The sequence below is a fragment of the Otolemur garnettii genome, unplaced genomic scaffold (genome assembly GCF_000181295.1).
Source record: "Otolemur garnettii isolate 467f Iridium unplaced genomic scaffold, OtoGar3 scaffold00021, whole genome shotgun sequence".
In the NCBI taxonomy this organism is placed as follows: Eukaryota; Metazoa; Chordata; class Mammalia; order Primates; family Galagidae; genus Otolemur; species Otolemur garnettii.
The window spans coordinates 749,668-770,395 of NW_003852416.1; the positions used below are offsets into that span (position 1 = coordinate 749,668).

At 37.2% G+C, this 20,728-nt stretch overlaps 1 protein-coding gene across 6 annotated transcripts in view; it reads left to right on the top strand.

Annotated features, from left to right (window-relative positions):
• The window catches only part of ATE1 (arginyltransferase 1), a 169,745-nt gene that overhangs the window by 53,398 nt on the left and 95,619 nt on the right, over window positions 1-20,728 (top strand). For all 6 annotated transcript variants that reach the window (XM_003787104.2, XM_023511667.1, XM_023511668.1 and 3 more), the window contains one exon: window positions 882-914. In XM_003787104.2, the coding sequence (XP_003787152.1) occupies window positions 882-914 (33 nt within the window). The remainder of the gene's footprint in view (window positions 1-881; window positions 915-20,728) is intronic.

Genomic DNA, 20,728 nt, shown 5'->3' on the forward strand with positions numbered 1-20,728 from the left:
AAGAATCCAGCACCACAAAGTCTGCATTTTCAATTTCAGTAAAATTATTTATTTTATATTGGCATTGTGAAAACTTAATATTTTGGTATATCTTGCACTTTCAGAAAGTTCTCTTAACAGCTGGTATAATTGAATTGTATGTTGATGTATAAATTAAGAAAAAGTTCTTAGAGTCTCTGTACTTTAATATATACTGTTTTCTAAGGCCTAGATGATGATAATTAATTGCATGGTTTTGGTATGCATTAGTGATATTTTAGAAATCACTGATAGTAATTGCATTGCATTGTAGTTAGGAAGATCAAGAGTTTATATTACTTGGGTATGTTATTACTATAGTAAATTTCAAAGGATTTGAAATGTTGCTTCTGTCAATGACATCCCTGACAACATTAAGAATTACTATCATGATGGCATGAGCCACTCATCTTGACATCTTTATCTCCCCTGTTCTTGCTCTCCCCTTTGGTTTATATCTTCTTCCTCACTTGGCATTTGCTGAACTTGACGTGTGTTGCATTTAGAGTCAGGAAAATTGTTGATTCCTCCCTTAAAGGGGGTTTTTATTTTATAGGGGTTTTGAAATGGACGTTAAAATATTCTAGGACTAATTTGTTACGCTTTTGCTTTTCTACAGATTTTTAAGAATGTTTATTTAAACTTATTCACACAGTTGTATACCTGCTATGGGCTTGGTCAAACCTTTCTGTACTCTGGATGATTTATACAGCATACTAAGTTACTGATTTAATATAGATCTTTGAGTTTATTTTAGATGGTTTTACTGGAACATCGTATAATAGTTTTTCTTTTTTCTCTGTGTTCCTTTTTGCTGTCCATTTACTGGATGAAATTGGTGGTGTTCGAATTTGACTCTGCAGTTCACAAGATTCCTTTGCAGTTCACCTTTGGAGGTAAGTGTTTACTCACTGACCTTAATACCAGTATTGCTAATTGAACACCACTGTTGGTATCTTACGTTATACATTTATTTCATAATTTAGGATTGATCATTTTGGTGTGACATATATATTCTTCAATAACAGTAATGGGGGTAAATACGGCCGTTTTTAAGTTTTAATAAAAGTTCTTAAAAGGTATAGCTATTCTCCTTCTTAACAGGTTGTTGCCTCTTTTTATAAGTACATTTTCTTTTTCAATATGTAGAAAGAAATCAGTCTTTCTTTTTAAAGAGCCTCTTTGTATCTTGATAACTCCTGTAATTGTTTGTTTAACATCAGCCTTATTCTCTATCAATTACCCTGGCATTGAAAGACAGCTGGAGAAATCACAGGCAAAGGCTGTCATCAAGGGAGTTCTGTTGGTTTGGGAGACCATTTTTAAATTTGTGAATTGATGAGAAAAGAGCAAAAAGAATTAAGTTTATTGAGCTTTTGTTATAACACAGGTACTATTCTGGGTTTCTTTTTTCATTTACTCATCCTATGGTTCTCAGTAGAACTGAGAATATAGTTTTTAAAATCATGAGATAAAGAAAAATTATTAGGTGTTTTAGAGAACCAGATATTGTGGGCTGCGGTTGCAGAAAAACTTAAGATGATTGGTAAGACTTGGAAAAGAGAAGAAGCAGCAGCAGAATGTGTGGAGAGGTGATGGGAGTTGGAACCAAAACTGAGTTGAGGAGCATGTGTCCACTTACTAGCCAAATGACACTGGCAAATGACAACTTTCTTAAACCTCAGTTTTCTCTTATCTTTTAAATACAAATAATAGTTTCTACCTGTCAAGTGAGGCAGTGGAAATGAGAGCAGTTATAAACTGTACTATTCAAGTCAGTAAAATTTGATATTCTCCTCTTAGGCTGTGCTTCAGTCCTACTCTGCTCCTTGCCTTTCACTTGTCCTTCCCTTTGCGCCTGTTGTTCATTTTACTTTATGCACCATTCCCCCATTTTCAACTTGTTCAAATCATATTCTTGTACAGGGTAGGTACTGTGTCCTCTGGGAGACCCATCTCTGATGTTGTAGAGGCAGTTGTTTTCTTTTCTGTGTCTGTAACATTATGTTCATTCAATTATTGAAGCTATTGTTGATGTTGATGCACAGGGTGGCCAGTTTGAGCAATCACCAGGAATAATGGGCTAGACTAGGAGGCCAGTACATCCAGGTCTGGTCACGTTTTCTAAATATCCAATATCAGTGGGGAAGCAAAGTGCAAAGATTCTGGGCCTTAAAGTGAAAGGGACTTGAGTAACCTATGGGCAAGTCATTTAATCCTTCTAAGCTGCCATTTTGTAATCTAAAAATGGAGATACTGATACTTATAGGTCATTAAGACTAAATGAGATGGTTTGTGGCAAACACTAGGCACCATGCCAGCCACGTAGAATTTTAAATAAGAGATAGCTGTAAAGCAAACATTTAACCATAGTAAACTTGTGGACTATATAAATTTTATAATCTGCTCTTTGGTTGAGGAAGCATGTTCTAGCCACAGAAGCAATGGGAAGTATCACAAGGGAAAAGATGGGAACATTTAACTTGATTATGTGATGATCTATATTTTTGTTCCTGAAAACAAATATAGTTAAAGGCAATTGGGGAAAGTATGATAAAAGGGTTATTGTACTTAATATAAACTTTTAGAATTAAAAAAACTAATTTCTTTTGCATGAAGTTTTGTTGTATTTTAAAGGTACTTGATCAGATGAAATACAAATGTTAATAAATATGTTTTTAATGTTTGCCGCTGTTAATAATCAAAGAAATGAAGTTTAAAACAACATATGCTTTTGTAACTGTCAAGGTATCTTTTTTAAAAGTGAATTCCTGATAAGATGTAATAAGATGCGATATTTATAAACTTAATCCTTTACAGAAGACAGTTTGGTTATATATGTTAAAGGGTTTACCATCATGCCTTGTGGTCTTATAATTTTCAGAATCACTGCCAGAGAGGAAATCGAGATGAGGATAAAATTTGCATTAAAAATTTTATTACGGCTCGGCGCCTATAGCTCAACTGGCTAAGGCGCCAGCCACGTACACCTAAGGTGGCGGGTTCGAATCCCCAGCCCGGACCCGCCAAACAACAATGATGGCTGCAACCAAAAAATAGCCGGGCGTTGTGGCGGGCGCCTGTGGTCCCAGCTACTTGGGAGGCGGAGGCAGGAGACTCGCTGGAGCCCGGGAGTTGGAGGTTGCTGTGAGCTGTAACGCCACGGCACTCTACCCAGGGGGACAGCTTGAGGCTCTGTCTCAAAAAAAAAAAAAAAAAAAAAAAAAAAATTTTATTACAATATTATTTGTAGTGGCAAAAATCATCATAAACATTTAGATTGTAGGTCAAGGTCAAATAAATTAAGATACAGCTAAATGATAGAACCTACAGCCATTAAAATGGAGATTATAGGTTCATGGCTATATATTGATGAATAATAAGTATAAAATGCCTTTGACGTATTAGGAGATAAAAGGGTACAAAATTATACGTGCAGATCTCAATTTAAAAACCATTTTAGGCCAGGCCCAGTGGCTCAGCCTATAATGCTAGCATTTTGGGAGGCAAGGCAGAAAGATTGCTTGAGGAGTTGGAAACCAGCCTGAGCAAGAGTCAGACACCATGTCTATCAAAAATAGAAAAAAAATTAGCTGTGGGTGGTGGTGCATGCCTGTAGATGCAGCTACTCACCAGCCTGAGGCAGGAGGAGCACTTGAGTCCAGGAATTTGAGGTTGCAGTGAGCTATCATGTCACCACTGCATTTTACACAGGTGACAGAGCAAGACTTAATCTCAAAAAAACCCCAAAATGATAAAAGCCAAAACCATTTAAGCACACAGAAATTATGAAGGAGATAGACAAACTGTTAAAAGCAAGTACAAGCTGTGAAATAAAGGGCCCACAATGGATAGAGGTAATTGGTTACTTTTTGGCAATGGTTATTATAATCAGTGTTTAACAGACATACCTTGGTAAAGTCTCTTTGCTTTGATATAGAAACAGGGTTTATCCTTGAAAAAAAGGAGCTGGCAAGAACTTACATGAACAGATAATGTTAATACTGTTTAACATTATTTAGCAAGAGCTTAGAGAAGTAACCAGGAATAAGGGTTTTTAGCAAAGGGCAATTAGGCCAGATGGGCCTCTCTGTCTAGGGCACTGAAAAAGGAGGTTAGAAGCTGATGTCCCCTTCACTGGTGGAGTAGTAATTTGAAGATATTACAAACCAGTGGCAAAGATGATTCTAAATAGACCGTCGAGAGACTTCTCTCAGACATAAGCTCAGTGAGGGAGGGAAGGAGGACTCTGTTTTTGTCTCCTTGTGTTTTCATTCTTCGTACAGTAAGTAGTGCATGGTAGGGACTGACTCAGTAAATATGTGTGCAGTGAATGAATGAACAAATGAGTGAGGCTAGAAGTAGTATTTTATCCATAATTTGGCAGGACTCAGCTAAAACCAGACAGAGTCTAATATTTATATTTTAATATGGTTAATAGTCCATCTTCCCAGCTAGATTGCAGCTACTTAAGATCCGGAGCTTTGTCATTTTCATCTCTGGGTGCTGGGACTACATCTGAGTGTACCAGACAAATACATATTTTTAGATATGTCTCACTACTTAGATTAAATATTAGAAATATGTGTGTGGAAGCTTTAATCTTTGTGAACAGTAGAGGGAAAGTGTCATGTTCAAAGTTTAGTGATAGTTTCTGTCCTCTTCTGCTTTCTCTACTTAACGATTTGAAATTGTAGTTTACCTTGGCTAAGTTGATTGTTTTTATTACTGGGCTTATGGACATGAGGGAGGAAGAGAAATAAAAATTAAAAATGACCAGTGTGCTTCTCTTTTCTCGATGGGAAATACTTTGAGGGCTTTCTGTTGATATTTTTCTAGTCGGGAATGCCACAGAGGCCACTTGATGACTTAGTGGCATCTACCCCCAAACCCCTCCAGCAGTGCTGAGCTCAGCATGGGCTTCCTTTGCCACCACACAGCACCTGAGAGCCAAAGCAAAGCCAAGGTGGGAGCCTCTAAATGTTTGATTTTTCTAAGCTTCTAAATTAGCTGAAGAAGGAAAATTATAAATATGATAAATCTCAGCATCTTTTAAAATTTTGAATTAAAGAAAACTAATTCTGTTAGAGATAGTAAAATACGTGAGACTTGGATTGAAAATTAAGTAGGCTTTAAACTTCACTTTCTCCACAAAACTACTACAAATGAACCATGTTCCTTTGTTACAAGTCCTAAACAGTTAACTGCCACATGAATCTAATGAAATTGTCAGGTTATAGTAATTACATCAGTAATTTGATATGTTGTCATTTGAATGGACCATGTGTGCAGAGTCAGTTACTTCCCTCTGTGGGGCTGACCTTTTTACATTCCTGTAAGCTAAAGACTAATAGAGCTCATTAAGCTTTATGGGAAAAGAGCTTTTATCACCTCGTCAAGTCAGGCAACATATTTCCATTATATTCCTAATTTCATGTGGCTCTGTAGCTGCTGATGTGCACTCCCCTGCCAGGTTTACATCGGACCTCTGCCTTACAGACATTTTTATTGACATTTCTAAGTCTGAGTTACATTTGTGTGGCACCACTTACAGATGTCTTCAATTAAATGTAGGTAAATAAAAAGGATTATATATCAGAGGCCAAAAGATTCTTGAAATTCTCTTCTGAGGCAAACTTTGCCAGCCAGTCCAGTAGGGTGCAGTCTCATTATCATTTTTGGAGTTAGAAAACTACAGGACAGGAGTTTATAACAAAAATTAAACTGTGTGTGAATATAGGCCACTTAAGTTTCTCTTTAGGTATGACTTATTGCTTCGTTTCATATCAGTTAAAATCTTTTGTATTAATAATTATGATAACTTACTGAGAAGTAGCACTGATGATGTGGAGGTACTGTGCTTAGCAATTTCCTTATTTTAGTTCTTAAAGAATGTCTATGAGGTATATAGTCCCAATTTTTTTACGAAGAAAGTTGAACTCAGACAGGTAGATTAGGTCTTTAGTATCACAGCTATTATGTGACAACAATCACAAGATAGGAAAGAGGAAGTGAAATGATACTGCTTTGAGAGTCTGACATTACATGAAGTGATAGATCCCTGAAGAAGACAGGGATAAGTTAGTAAACCCCAGAGCAGGATTCTCAACCTTGGCACTATCTGTATCTTGGGCTAGTTTCGTGTGTGTGTAGCTGTTTTGTACATTGTAAGAAAGCTTAGTAGCATCTAAGCTCTGCCTCCTATGTGCTAGTAGGATCTCTTCCCCCATTCCAAAATGTCTCTAGACTTTGTAAAATGTCTCTATGGGGCAAAATGGCTCCTTGTTGCAAACCTTTGCTTTAGAACAACCTTAAAAAAAAGTACAGAGATGTAATGATTAAGCCAATCACGAAAACGAAGTACCATGATAAAACATGTCCAACAAAAAACAAGAAAAAGAAGGAAAAGTGAACAGAAACCAAGTGGGACAAATAGAAAACAGATAGCAAGGTGGTCCACTTAAATTCACCCATATTGATGATTACATCAAATGGAAGTCTAAGTGAGAACTCTTCTGCTTCGTAATGTTCTATATCTGCCCTGTCCATACAGTGGCCAGTGGTCGTACATGGCTACTGAGTTCCTTAAGAAATGAATTTTACATGTTTTAAATTTAACTTAAATTTAAGTAGCCACATAATGGCTAGTAGCTATACTGTTGGGACAGTGCAGTCTGAACACTACAAGTTAGAGCTCATCAGCCTAGATAAAAGAAAAGAAAGCAATATCCACTTTAAATATGAAGATGTGGATTAGTTAGAAGTAAAAGTCTAGAATATAGTACATACTCTATAAGGCATTACCATGGAAACACAAATCATAGGAAAATTGGAGTGACTATCTTCATATCAGACAAAGTAGACTTCAGGAAAAACATTGAAGAAAGAAAGACTTTTCATAATGATAAAAAGGTCAATTGATTTGGTATGAAAATCCAATAATTTAAATTGTGATACCCTTAATAACAGCCTCAGAATATGTAACCCTCAAAATATGTTAGTTTTTAAAGACTTTAGGATAACTTTCTCAGTAATTTATAGAATATTTAGACAGAAAATTAGAAGTAACATAGAAGACTTGAACAGTATTATTACTCTTGTTTTACCTACTCTGTTTTACCTAACTGATCTTTAGCAAACACTCTGCCGAACAATGCATGTGTTTTGAAGTACACAAGTAGCATTCTCCAAGACAGATTATATGCTGGACTATGATATAAATCCATTAAATGTAAAAAGATTTAAATCATCTATAATAAAAGTGGAATTAAATTAATATCAATAACAAAAAGAACTCATAGCTCAATTAAGAAGATAATCTAGTTTAAAATGGGCAAAATACTTGACTATGCATTCATTCAGAGAAGACATACAAATGGATAATAAGCACACGAGGAGGTCCTCAGCATCATTATTCATTATAGAAGAGCAAATTAAAACCACAATGAGTTACCAAAATAAACCCACTGCCATGGTTATAATCAAAAGACAAGATGTGGAGAAACTGGAATCCTCCTACACTGGTGAATGTAAAATTATACGGTTAACATGGGCAGTTCTTTGAAATGATAAAGTTATATGAGCCAGAAATTCCAGTCCTAGGAATTTACCAAAGCAAAATGAAAATATACATTGATGCAAAAACTTGAATGAATGTTTATAAAAGTTGAGTATCCCTTATCTAAAATGCTGAGGACTAGGCGTGTTTTGGATTTTGGATATTTTTAGATTTTGGAATATTTGCATTATGCTGACAATTTGAGCACGCCTAATCTGAAAATCTAAAATGCTTCAATGAGCATTTCCTTCTTGTGTCATGTCAACACTCAAAATGTTTCAGAGATTTTGGATTTTGAAGTGTTTTGGATTTTGGAATTTTGAATTTGAGATGCTCAATCTATAGCAACATTATTCATAATAGGCAAAAGCTGGAAATAATTCAAATGTTCCCAGGCTGGTGAATGGATAAACTAAATGTGGTACATCCTTACAAAGGAGTGCTCTTCTGCAGTGCAAAGGAAGGATATAATTTCTAACACATGCTACAGCGTGGTCATCCTTAATGATGTCATGCTAGATGACTTAGGACAATCACAGGAAACTGCTTATGATATGTTTCCATTTATGTGAATTGTTCAGAAAAGGGAAATGTATAGAGTCAGAAGACAGATCATCAGTTGCCTGGGCTTTAGGTTAGGAACAGAGGACCAAATGTAGATGGACTTGAGAGAATTTGAGGGATTGATTGTGGTGATAGTTTCACAATTCTGTAAGTTTGGTAAGTGGGTAAATTTTATGATATATAAAGTGTATCTTAATAAAGTTGTAGAAAAATGTATATCATTTCTTCATTTTTTTCTTAAAATTGTAGAAAAGATATGATTCAGTTTGTCATCCTGTTTGTTTCTGTCTGTTTCTGTATTCTATGTGACATTTCTAGTTGTGGTATAGGTGTTATGTATAGTTTTAATCACTAAGATAATATTTTTTATTGAAATAGATGTCTTTGAATTGATAGTTTTAATATTACCTATTCTTTTTTTTTTTTTTTTTTTGAGACAGTCTTATTTTGTTGCCCTAGGTAGAGTGCTGTGGCATCACAGCTCACAGCAGCTTACATTTCTTGGGCTTAGGAGATTCTCCTGCCTCAGCCTCCTGAGTAGTTGGGACCACAGGTGCCTGCCACAACGCCTGGCTATTATTTTGTTGCAGTTTGGCGGGGGCCGGGTTCGAACCCACCACCCTCCGTATATGGGGCCAGTGCCCTACCCACTGAGCCACAGGTGCTGCCCAATATTACCTATTCCATGATAGTCTTAGTACTAAATAATGTGAGCTGTAAATATTTTGGTAGCATATGAAACTATCTTTCCAAACTTATTTTAGAGTAGAGAACTACTTGGCTTCCCACTTGAAGTCTTATGAATGACTGGAAGAAAATGTGTATGGACTCATATATTTGTATGTGTACATTTGCATTGATTGCTAAGCTGCAGGTGGCAAGAGTGGAGATATCATAGTTGCTGGCAAATAGCCAATGATAGTATTCATTTTACTATTTGGAAAAAGGAACGCACCAAAAGAACCTAACCATCTTTTGAGTCTATCAGCATCTGAACTTTCATCTCTTGGGATGGCTTCAGATATAGTATTTCCAATGGCCTGAATTTGGAAGAAGGAATGACTGTTACCCCAAACTGAGTCCTATAGAAATGGAGGGAACTGTAGAGGCAGCAGTGAAGGGATGAAAAGGGCAGAAAATTGACTTTAGGCTAAGCTGGGGGATGGAGTTCAAATAATTTCACCAAATAAGGAGAACACTGAGAATCAAATATGCAGAGAGCTGGCCTGAATGGGAATTGGCCAGAAGAGGGTTGAGATAGTGAGTTGGGGGAAACTTTTATTTGCTCTCCAGTCTAATGCAAGGCAGGCCCAGCTGTGATTGAAGAGCCAGAGCGGAAAGAGGTGACTACTGGGCTGGCTAGACATCCTCAGAGAATGGTTGGCAGTCTGCTGTGATCAGAAGCGGAAAAGAAATTACTGTTTTTCTAGTCATGTGGGCTGGGAAACAGTCATCTAGTTTTCAGGCTGTGTCCCATACTCTGCTATCTGAGGTTCAGAAGGGAAGTAGCTAGCTGTTGGTCTGAGGCTATGGTTAGAATTCTGGAGCCACATCACTGGGACTGTCACCTGATTGCATGCACTTTCTCACTTGAGTCTGAGGGCTGTTGGGCAGTCTCATGGGGGTGGGGCTGCTGGCTAGGCTAATGGCAGAGAAACCAGTTAAACTGAAGACTTTGTTCCTTGCTGGCAGTTTACTTCAGTAAGTTCCTTAAGCATCTTCTATGAGCTAGCCAGAGGCTGGCAGAGGTACTCGATAAATGTTGGTTAAGTAAATGGATGAACTTACCATATTTCCTGTTAGATTTTGGCTATCATTTGGTAGTTGAGCCAGTGTTCATTGAAACAGTGTATCTCACAGGAAATGATATCAACTAGAAATCTGTTCCTGGAAAGCAATCCTTTATGACAAATAGACCAAAATTAACTCTGAGAGTAAAAGAAAGCACATTGAGAATAGAAAGCCAAGCATTAAGTAGGAAAATGCTATAAATTTCCTGTTGAAATTTTTTCTCACTGGGTCTTGGATTGGTGTAGGCATCTTAAAATCCAAGTCCATTCAAGATTCTTTTTGCCAGGTCAGTCTTCCTTTAGCAAATAGTAGTATTCATCATTGCTCTAAGGACCTTTCAACTTCTTTGAAATTAGGGTCATCTGCCTTGGCTATTTTCATTGCTCATTAGATGTGCACGAATACTTCAGAAAATGCTTGAATAGTAAATCCTGGGGTGGATTAGTTTCCATGGGGACATTGATCTTGTTTGATGTTGGCAGTCATTGAGTTCTCAGTCTGGGTTATCACTGTGGAATGTGTTTTCCCCCATAAGAAACATCGCAAAAGGCAGGAGTCTCAAGTTAAACTGACATTATATAAGGGCTCACTTAAAGATAGTACTGTGCATTCTAAGGTGTTTGCTACAATAATAAATATTGACTAATGTAAAGCTAAAAAGTGTGGGATTCTGTAACTTTTCATGGTAAGCAGTTTTGATAGTGCCTCACTAAAAGTCTTTTCATTGGGGAATTAGGATTTAAAATAACAGGAAATGCCAAAAAATTATTTAAAGATTAATATTTTGATTCATATCTGTTTGTTCTATAGTAAAAACGCAGAAATAATTTTTTTTCTTATTCTAGTCACACTTACTAAAAACATTTACTGTAAATCCTTCCTCAAATTTTTACCATTGCAGGGTTAGGGACAAAATGGCTGACCAGAGACAAAATTTTTGTCATTATGGTGCTTTGAATTTTAAATTATAACTATTAGGGTGAACCTTTTTGCTTTCTTTGAAGCAGTTAAGTTCCTAAAAAGTATATCATTGAGAAATATATATTTGTTTGTCCTTTGGTTTAATAAATTGCTGAAATCTCTTAACTCATTATATCGAGTAGATTATATGTTAATTCATTGTGATTGTATTTAAGCATAGTGTAACACAGAAATGGTGTCCAGTGAGAAATAATCTGGATTTGAAGTTTTGGTCTTTCCTTTCTAGCATTACCCTAAATTATCTTTGTGACCTTGGGCAAGTCTTTAATCACGCCGACTCTCACTTTTCTCACATTTAGAGTAAGAGAAGAATGAAGATGAACATGTTTATTGACATACACCCAAAGTTATATAAATAAGGAAAAGTACATAAACTTTAGATTATGCTCATTGATTCTGTGCTCATTCCTAGAAGCTCTCCAGGGTATCCAAAGATTATTTATTAAATTTGTTGATTTACCTTAATTTACATTTTTAAATTGTTTTAAGTGTCTTGAAAATCATGTTTAAACCAATACAAAACATAATATATAAATGTTAGTCTCTCAGCATCACTAATTTTTAGGGAAGTGCAAATCAAAACCATAATGAGATCTGACTTCATACCCCTTAGGGTGGCTATTAGCAAAAACCCAGAAAACAGTAACTGTTGGCTTGGATGTAGAGAAATTGGAACTTTGTGCATTGCTGGTGGGAATATGAAAAAGTATAACTGTAGTGGAAAAAATCATAATAGTTTCTCAAGACATTAAAAATAGAATTATCATATGATGCAGCAATTGTGATTATATACACAAAAGAATTGAAAGTAGGGACTTGAACAGAATACCAGCATTCATAGTAGCCAAAAGGTGGAAGCAGGCCAAATGTTCATTAGTGGTTGAATGAATTAACAAAATAGTATAGACACCCAGTGGAATATTATTTAGCTTTAAAAGGGAGAGAAATTCTCACACATACTGGATGAACCATGATGATTCACTTATGGTAAGCGAGTCACAAAAGCACAAGTACTGTATGGAACACTCACATGAGGTACCTAGTGTAGTCTAATCCATAAAGATAGAAAGTAGAGTGATGGTTTCCAGGCACTGTGGAGAGGGGAGAATGGAGAGTTGATTGTTTAATGGCTTTACAGTTACCATATAGGATGATGTAAATCTTCTGGAGTTGGATTGTGCTGATAGTTGCACAATATTGTGAATATACTTAATGCCAACTATGTACTTAGAAATCATTAAAATGATAATTTTTTTTTTTTGAGACGGAGTCTCACTGTGTTGCGCTTGGTAGAATGCCATGGCATCACAGCTCACAGCAACCTCCAGCTCTTCTTTTTTTTTTTAATTAAATCATAGCTGTGTACATTAATGCAGTCATGGGGTACAATGTGCTGATTTTATATACAATTTGAAATATTTTCATCAAACTGGTTAACATATAGTCTTCATGGCATTTTCTTAGTTATTGTGTTAAGACATTTATATTCTACACTTAGTAAATTTCACATGTACCCTTGTAAGATGCATCGTAGGTGTGGTCCTACCGATTACCCTCCCTCCACTCATCCTCCCTCTCCCTTTCCCCTTTCTCCTTCTTGGGCTATAATTGGCTTATAACTTTCATATGAAAGCTATAAATTGGTTTCATAGTAGGACTGAGTACATTGAATACTTTTTCTTCCATTCTTGAGATACTTTCCTAAGAAGAGTATGTTCCAGCTCCATCCATGTAAACATGAAAGTGGTAAAATCTCCATCTTTCTTTAAGGCTGCATAATATTCCATGGTGTACATATACCACAATTTATTAATACATTCATGGGTTGATGGGCAGTTGGGCTTCTTCCATGACTTAGCAATTATGAATTGGGCTACAATAAACATTCTGGTACAAATATCTTTGTTAAAATGTGATTTTTGGTCTTCTGGATGTATACCTAGTAGAGGAATTGTAGGATTGAATGGCAGGTCTATTTTTAGATCTCTAAGTGTTCTCCAAACATCTTTCCAAAAGGAACGTATTAGTTTGCATTCCCACCAGCAGTGTAGAAGTGTTCCCATTTCTCCACATCAATGCCAACATCTCTGGTTTTGGGATTTTGTGATGTGGGCTAACCTTACTGGAGTTAAATGATATCTCAGAGTAGTTTTGATTTGCATTTCTCTGGTGATTAAGGATGATGAGCATTTTTTCATGTCTGTAGCCGTGTGCCTATCTTTTTAAGAGAAATTCCTCTTCAAATCCCTTGTCCACCCTGAGATGGGATCACTTCTTTTTTGCTAATACATTTGAGTTTTCTGTGGATTCTGGTTACTAAACCTTTGTTGAAGACATTACCTGCAAATATCTTCTTCCGTTCTGAGGGCTGTCTGCTTTACTTACTGTGTTCTTGGCTGTGCAGAAACTTTTTAATTTGATCAGGTCTCAGTAGTGTGTTTTTGGTGTTATTTCAATAGCTCAGGGTGTCCTCTTTATAAAATATTCACCCAGGTCAATTTCTTCAAGTGTTTTCCCTGCACTTTCTTCTAGTATTTTTATAGTTTCATGTCTTTTTTTTTTTTCTTTTTTTGAGACAGTGCCTTAAAGTGTTGCCCTGGATAGAGTGCTGTGGCATCATAGCTCACCGCAACCTCCAATTCCTGGGCTCAAGCGATTCTCCTGCCCCCGTCTCCCAAGTAGCTGGGAATATAGGTGCCCACCACAACACCTGACTATTTTTTGGTTGCAGCCGCCATTGTTTGGCGGGCCCAGGCTGAATTCGAACCCTCCAGCTTAGGTGTATGTGGCTGGCGCCTTAGCCACTTGAGCCACAGGTGCTGAGCCACATAGTTTCATGTCTTAAGTTTAAATCTTTAATCCAGTGAGAGTATATCTTAGCTAATGGTGAAAAGTGTGGGTCCAGTTTCAGTCTTCTACAGGTCATCAGGCAGTTAACCCAGCACTATTTGTTAAGTAGAGAATCTTTTCCCCACTGACTGTTTTTAATTGACTTGTCAAAGATCAAATAACAGTAAGTAGCTGGGTTCATCTTTTGGTTCTCTGTTCTGTTCCATACAGCTACCTCTCTGTTTTTGTGCCAGTACCATTCTGTTTTGATCACTGTTGATTTATGGTATAGTCTTGGTGTGGTAGTGTGATTCCTCCTGCTTTGTTTTTATTTCGGAGTAATGTCTTGGCTATTCAAGGTTTTCTCTGATTCCATGAAAAACGAAGTATTATTTTTTCGAGATCTTTAAAGTATGACGGTGGAGCTTTAATAGGGATTGCATTAAAATTATATATTGCTATACACTCTACTATTGCTATATATACACTCTACTATTGCTATATATATATATATATATACTATATATAATGTAGTAGGCACATTTTAACAGTGTTGATTCTTCCCAGCCATGAGCATGGTGTGTTTTTCCATTTGCTAACATCTTCAGCTTTTTCTTTTCTTAGAGTTTCATAGTTCTCTTTATAGAGATCTTTCATATTCTTTGTTAGGTAAACTCCTAAATATTTCATCTTCTTTGGCACTACTGTGAATGGAATAGAGTCCTTGACTGTTTTTTCAGCTTGACTATTGTTGGTATATATAAAGGCTACAGCTTTATGAGAGTTGATTTTGTAACCTGAGATGCTACTGTATTCCTTAATCACTTCTAAGAGTTTTGTAGTAGAATCCCTCGTCTTTTCCAGGTATACAATCATATCATCTGTGAAGAATGAAAGTTTGATCTCTTCTGACCCTATATGGATACCATTTATTGCCTTTTCTTGCCTGATTGTGATGGTGAAGACTTTCATTACAATGGTAAAAAGCAGTGGGGACAATGGGCAACCTTGCCTAGTTCCTGATTTGAGTGGAAATGATTTCAATTTAACTCCATTCAAGATGATATTGGCTGTGGGTTTGCTGTAGATGGCCTCTATCAGTTTAAGAAATGTCCCTTCTATACCAATTTTCTTAAGTGTTCTGATCATGAAAGGATGCTAGAAATTATCAGAAGCTTTTTCTGCATCAATTGAGAGAATCATATGGTCTTTATTTTTTAATTTGTTTATGTGATGAATTATATTTATATAATTTGTAATTATATTATAGATTTACATATATTGAACCAGTCTTGAGACCCTGGGATTTAATCTGCTTGGCCATGGTGTATAATTTGTTTGATATGTTGCTGGGTTCTGTTTGCTAGGATCTTGTTGAATATTTTTGTATCAGTATTCATTAGTGATATTGGTCTATAATTTTCTTTTCTTGTTGGGTCTTTTCCTGGTTTGGAGATAAAGGTGATGTTTGCTTCATAGAATGTGTTGGGTAGTATTCCTTCTTTTTCTATATTTTGGAAAAGGTTGAGTAATATAGGTACTAGTTTCTCTTTAACGGTTTGGTAGAATTGTGATGTGAAGCCATCTGGTCCCGGGCCTTTCTTTTTACGGAGATTTTGTATAATTGATGCTATTTCAGAACTCGATATAGGCCTGTTCAACATTTCCACTTGATTTTGGCTACGTCTAGGAGGGTGGCATGCTTCCAAGTATTGGTCTATATCTCCTTCAGATTTTTGTATTTCTAAGAATAGAGTTTCTTCTAATATTTATTAAGGATTTTTTGAATTTCTGAGGAGTCTGTTGTTTTTTGTATTTACCATTTCTGATTGTTGAAATTAGAGATTTTACTCTTTTTTTCCTCGTTAGGTTAGCCAAGGTTTATCTATTTTATTAACCTTTTAAGAAACCAATTTTTTATTTATTGATCTGTTGTATAATCCTTTTGTTTTCAATTTCATTTAATTCTGCTCTAATTTTGGTTATTTCTTTTCTTCTGCTGGGTTTGGGATTGGAATGTTCTTCTTTTTCCAGTTGCTTGAGGTGTCCCATTAAGTTGTTAACTTCCTCTCTTTCCATTCTCTTGTGGAAGGCTTGCAGTGCTGTGAATTTTCCTCTTAGGACTGCTTTTGCAGTATCCCAGAGGTTCTAATAATTCGTGTCTTCATTATAATTTTGTTCCAACAATTTGATCATTTCCTTCTTAATCTCGTCTATGACTCAGCTATCATTCAGCATAAGGTTATTTAGCTTCCATGTTTTTGTATGAGTATTCAGATTCCTGTTGTTACTGAGTTCAACTTTTATTCCATGATGGTCCAAGAAGATGCAGGGAATAATTTCTATTCTTTTAAATTTGCTGAAGTTAGATTTGTGACCTAAGATGTGATCAATTTTAGAGGATGTGCATGGGCTGATAAGAAGATTGTGTATTCAGTTTTGATAGGATGAAATGTTCTGTATATGTCTGTGAGATGCAAATGTTGAATGGTTAAGTTTAAGTCTAAAATTTCTTTGCTTAGCTTCTTGTTGGAGGATCTATCCAACACTGCCAAAGGACTGTTAAAATCTGTGACTATTATGGTGCTGAAGGAAATCAAGTTATTCATGTCTGTTAGAGTCTCTCTTATAAATTGAGGCGCATTCTGGGTGGGTGCATAAATGTTAATAATTGAAATCTCATCATGTTGACTGTTACTCTTAACAAATCTGAAGTGACCATCCGTATCTTTCCTTGCTTTTGTTGGTTTAAAGCCTACTGTATCTGCAAATAAAATTGCAACACCTGCTTTTTTCTGATTTCCATTTGCCTGAAATATAGATGACCATCCCTTCACCCTGAGTCTATATTTATCTTTTAAGGTAAGATGAGATTCTTGTATGTAGCAGATAATCTGGCCTAAGTTTTTGTATTCATTCAGCCAACCTGTGTCTCTTTAGAGGACAATTTAAGCCATTCACATTAATTGTAAATATTGATAAGCCTGGTAGAATTTTGGGTATCGAGGTTTCAAAAGTCCAGTGGACATTTTTAATCCTTTTGCCACTGTGGAAGTTGGAATTTGATCAAAAGTTTCTGAGTGAGTTTACTTTTGTGGTGCAGGATTACGCTGGTCATATGCTCACTAAAGCATTACTTCTGACCCAGCTCTACCCTGGGAGTATGCTGTCTCTTTGCACGCATATTCTAGTCTCTGTCCCTGCCATGCCTGGCCCAGGGAGGTACCACCTCAGGCTTACCCTTTACTCACGAGGCCTGCATTTCTATCCCAGATCTGTTCTGCCAGTGGCTGCCACCGAGAAGATGCCTGGCTTCCTCTGGTTGCCCAGAGAGGCAGGGAGTATCTCTTGAAAATAGCCCCAGGGATGTGAGCCCTATTGTTCTCATTGCTGCTGCTGCTGCTCTGTGCTGCGGGGTTCTGCCTCTCCCTCTCCTGTATGGTTCCCTTAGTTTACTGTCTTCTCCTTACTCTCGTGTAGCAGAATCAGCCCAGACCTGCAACAGCCCACGCCCTGTCTATACCTCTTGAGAAAATGCCCAAGAATCTGGACTCCATGGGGGATAGGCTTCCAGACCTTGGAGTGAGAGTGGAGGGGAGTGCTGGGAGTTCAGAATTGCAGGTGGAAAATATATAAAGTTTTATGCCTGGTGGGAGAGTGCCATGGCACACTGGTAGGTCCTCTGTGGGGAAGGGGTTCTGGTTTTTAGAGGGTCTCTCCTGTGGGATAAAATAGGAGGAGATCTGAACTCTGCTAGTTTGTTTGTAGAAAGTATGTTCTCATGGAGGAAATTCCTGGATTCCCGTCTGCTTGGCCATGGATTTTGTACCTATTGTTTGTTTCCTTGGGGTTGCAGCTTGCCTCAGCAGGGTTGATGTGCGTTATTCAACCTTCTTTCTTGGCTCAGCTCCAAACCATCAGCTTACTTGCTAAACTCTGTTCTTTTTTTTTGTTTTGGCCGGGGCTGAGTTTGATCCCGCCACCTCCAACATAGGGAGCTGGCACCCTACTCCGTTGAGCCACAAGAACCTCCCCTAAACTCTGTTCTTTAACTCTCCTTCAGGACGGGAGCCTCTGTGGAAAGCTGGCTCTGGTTGGCCATCTTGTCTCTGCCCTCAACCTCCAACTCTTGGGCTTAAGTGATTCTCTTGCCTCAGCCTCCTAAGTAGTTGGAATTTTAGGTGCCTGCCACAATGCCTGACTATTTTTTTGTTGTAGTTGTCGTTGTTTAGCAAGCCCAGGCCGAGTTTGAACCCACCAGCCTCGGTGTATGTGGCTGGTATCCTAACCACTAAGCTTTGGACGCTGCTGGTAAATTTTTTTTGAGACAAGAATTTCTCTCTGTTACTCCCAGTAGAGTGTGTTACATCATCATATCTCACTGTAAGCACAAACTCTGGGCTGAAAGGATCCTCCAGTTCAGCCTCTTAGGTAGCTGGGATTGTAGACATACACCACCATGCTGGGCTACGATTTCTGTATTTTGTAGAGACAGGGTCTCACTTTTGCCTAGGCTGGTCTTGATTGCCTGCTTGAGGTCAGGCAGTCCTTTTGCCTTCACCTCCTGTAGTGCTAGGATTACAAGTGTGAGCCACCTGTGTATGGCCTAAAGTGGTACATTTTACACATAATTTATGATAATTAAAAATGTTTGAATAATGTTTGTTGGAATTATAATTCAGTTTAGTAGAGCACAAATACACATTTTTCAGAATCTTAAGTCTGTGTTAACAGTGTTAACTTTTTTGATTAGGAAACCAATGAGTAGTTTTGAAAGTTCAGTCGAATCGCTCTCTTCATTAGAAGGGAGACCTCCTACATATACAGGCAGACCTCTCTTTACTGCTCTTCAGTTTATTGTGCTTCACACATACCATGGGTTTCTGTTTTTCTTTTTTTTTTTTTAACAAATGAAAGGTTTGCGTCAACTCTGAGTTGAGCAAGTGTGTCAGTATCATTTTTCTGACAGCATGTGCTCACTTTGTGCTTCTGTCATCATTTTTAAGCAGTAAATCAGATTTTAATTAAGGTATGTTTATTGTGTTTTTAGGCAGAGTATTACTATATGCTTAATAGACTATAGTATAAACTGTAGGCACTGAGAATCCAAGAAATTTGTATGACTTGCTTTGTTGTGATCTTTGCTTTATTGTGGTAGTCTATAACCAAATCTGCAGCATCTCCATTGTATGCCTGTATTAGTTTTTAAATTCACTCAGGTATTATACTTAATCTGAGAAAAGATAAAACTTTTTTGTACTTTAAACCAAAACTTTTAAACTAGAAAATTTATCCAAAGATTCATTTATGTATACTGTGTGATTCTTAAAAATATTTCTCAGCTAGTAATTTCTGTAAATAATTTTTTTTTCTGTGAATTTGGAGAATATTTATATACATGTTTACTTGTATAAATCTATTTTAAGAGCTGCTCTATTTGAGAGATTAAATAGTGTAATTTTTTAATACCTTTGGGAGGAAGAAAATGTTTAACACAGAATGAGGATTAAAGGCTTTTCTGAATCATAGATACAGAGATCCGTGGAGAGTTACTGACTTCAGTTCTGTAACTTCAGGTATAGGTCCAAAGTAAGCACTGAAACTCATCAGTTCGGCTCTCAGCAGCTCTTCTCCTTAACTGATTGACCTCACAAATACATTGACAAACAAACAGACTAATAAACCAGATGCTCTATCATCTGTTATTCCATGGAGAGTAGATCTTTGTCATCCATGATCATAAATCAAATCGACCTCTTACTGCCACCAAAAGGGGATAATTCTCTGGTCGTGAGTGAGCCAGAATCACAAAGCACAAACTTAGTAGAGCGGGAGAAAAAAGTCATAGAATCACAGAGTGAGCAGAGTTACAGCTCTGTTATTTCATGGAAGTTCTTTGGGACCCAAGAAGAAACAAACAAGAAAAAAGAGATGTTAGGCTTAACAGATTGTGAGGTGGCACTTCTCATTTACTTAGTTCCAGTAAGTCAGTCTACTTGAGCTTTCCTATGGATGACTTCCCAAACTGGTAAGCCTGATTTTCAAAAATGTAAAATCAGGACCTTCATACAAATAGAAGCATGAATACATCTCAAATTGTATTTGACTGATTAGTTAATGCAAAACCAGTAAGACATTAAAACTGGTGCAAAGAGCATTTGAGATAATGTAGATATTGATATAGATCTGCATACAATTTAATAAAATAAAAGATTGAGTTGAGATTGCTAGGTTAGATAAAAACAACTAGTTATTGTCTTATCGGTTGGTAAACTGTAAACTTTTTGGTTATTTGTTCCCTTGAACAGAAATCCACAAGTTAACCTCTGCCCCTACCAAGTTGTAAAATAACTTACACAAGTGCAGAACTGCACTGAAAGAACACCCAGTGCGGTGGTCTTAATGTTGGTGTCCGTCCAGAATTCATATGTGAGAACCTGATGACAGTGTGATATGACTAAGAGGTGGCCTTTGTGCCCTTATGGAAGCAATTGAAGAGAGCTGCCTTGTCCCTTCAATAGAAGGTGCCAATAATGAGGAATAGGCTCTCACCAAGCACTGACTGTATTGACACCTTGATCTTGGACTTGAGAACTGTGAGTGATAAATTTCTACTGTTTATAAATCACCCAGTCTCAGGTATTTTGTTACAGCAATCTAAACAGACTAAGACACTCAGTAATCTCTTTTCAGATAATATTTTTTTTTTTTTTTTTTTTGAGACAGAGCCTCAAGCTGTCCCCCTGGGTAGAGTGCCGTGGCATTACAGCTCACAGCAACCTCCAACTCTTGGGCTCAAGCGAGTCTCCTGCCTCCGCCTCCCAAGTAGCTGGGACCACAGGCGCCTGCCACAATGCCCGGCTATTTTTTTTTGGTTGCAGCTGTCATTGTTGTTTGGCGGGTCCGGGCTGGGGATTCGAACCCGCCACCTTGGGTATACGTGGCTGGCGCCTTAGCCAGTTGAGCTATAGGCGCCGAGCCTTCAGA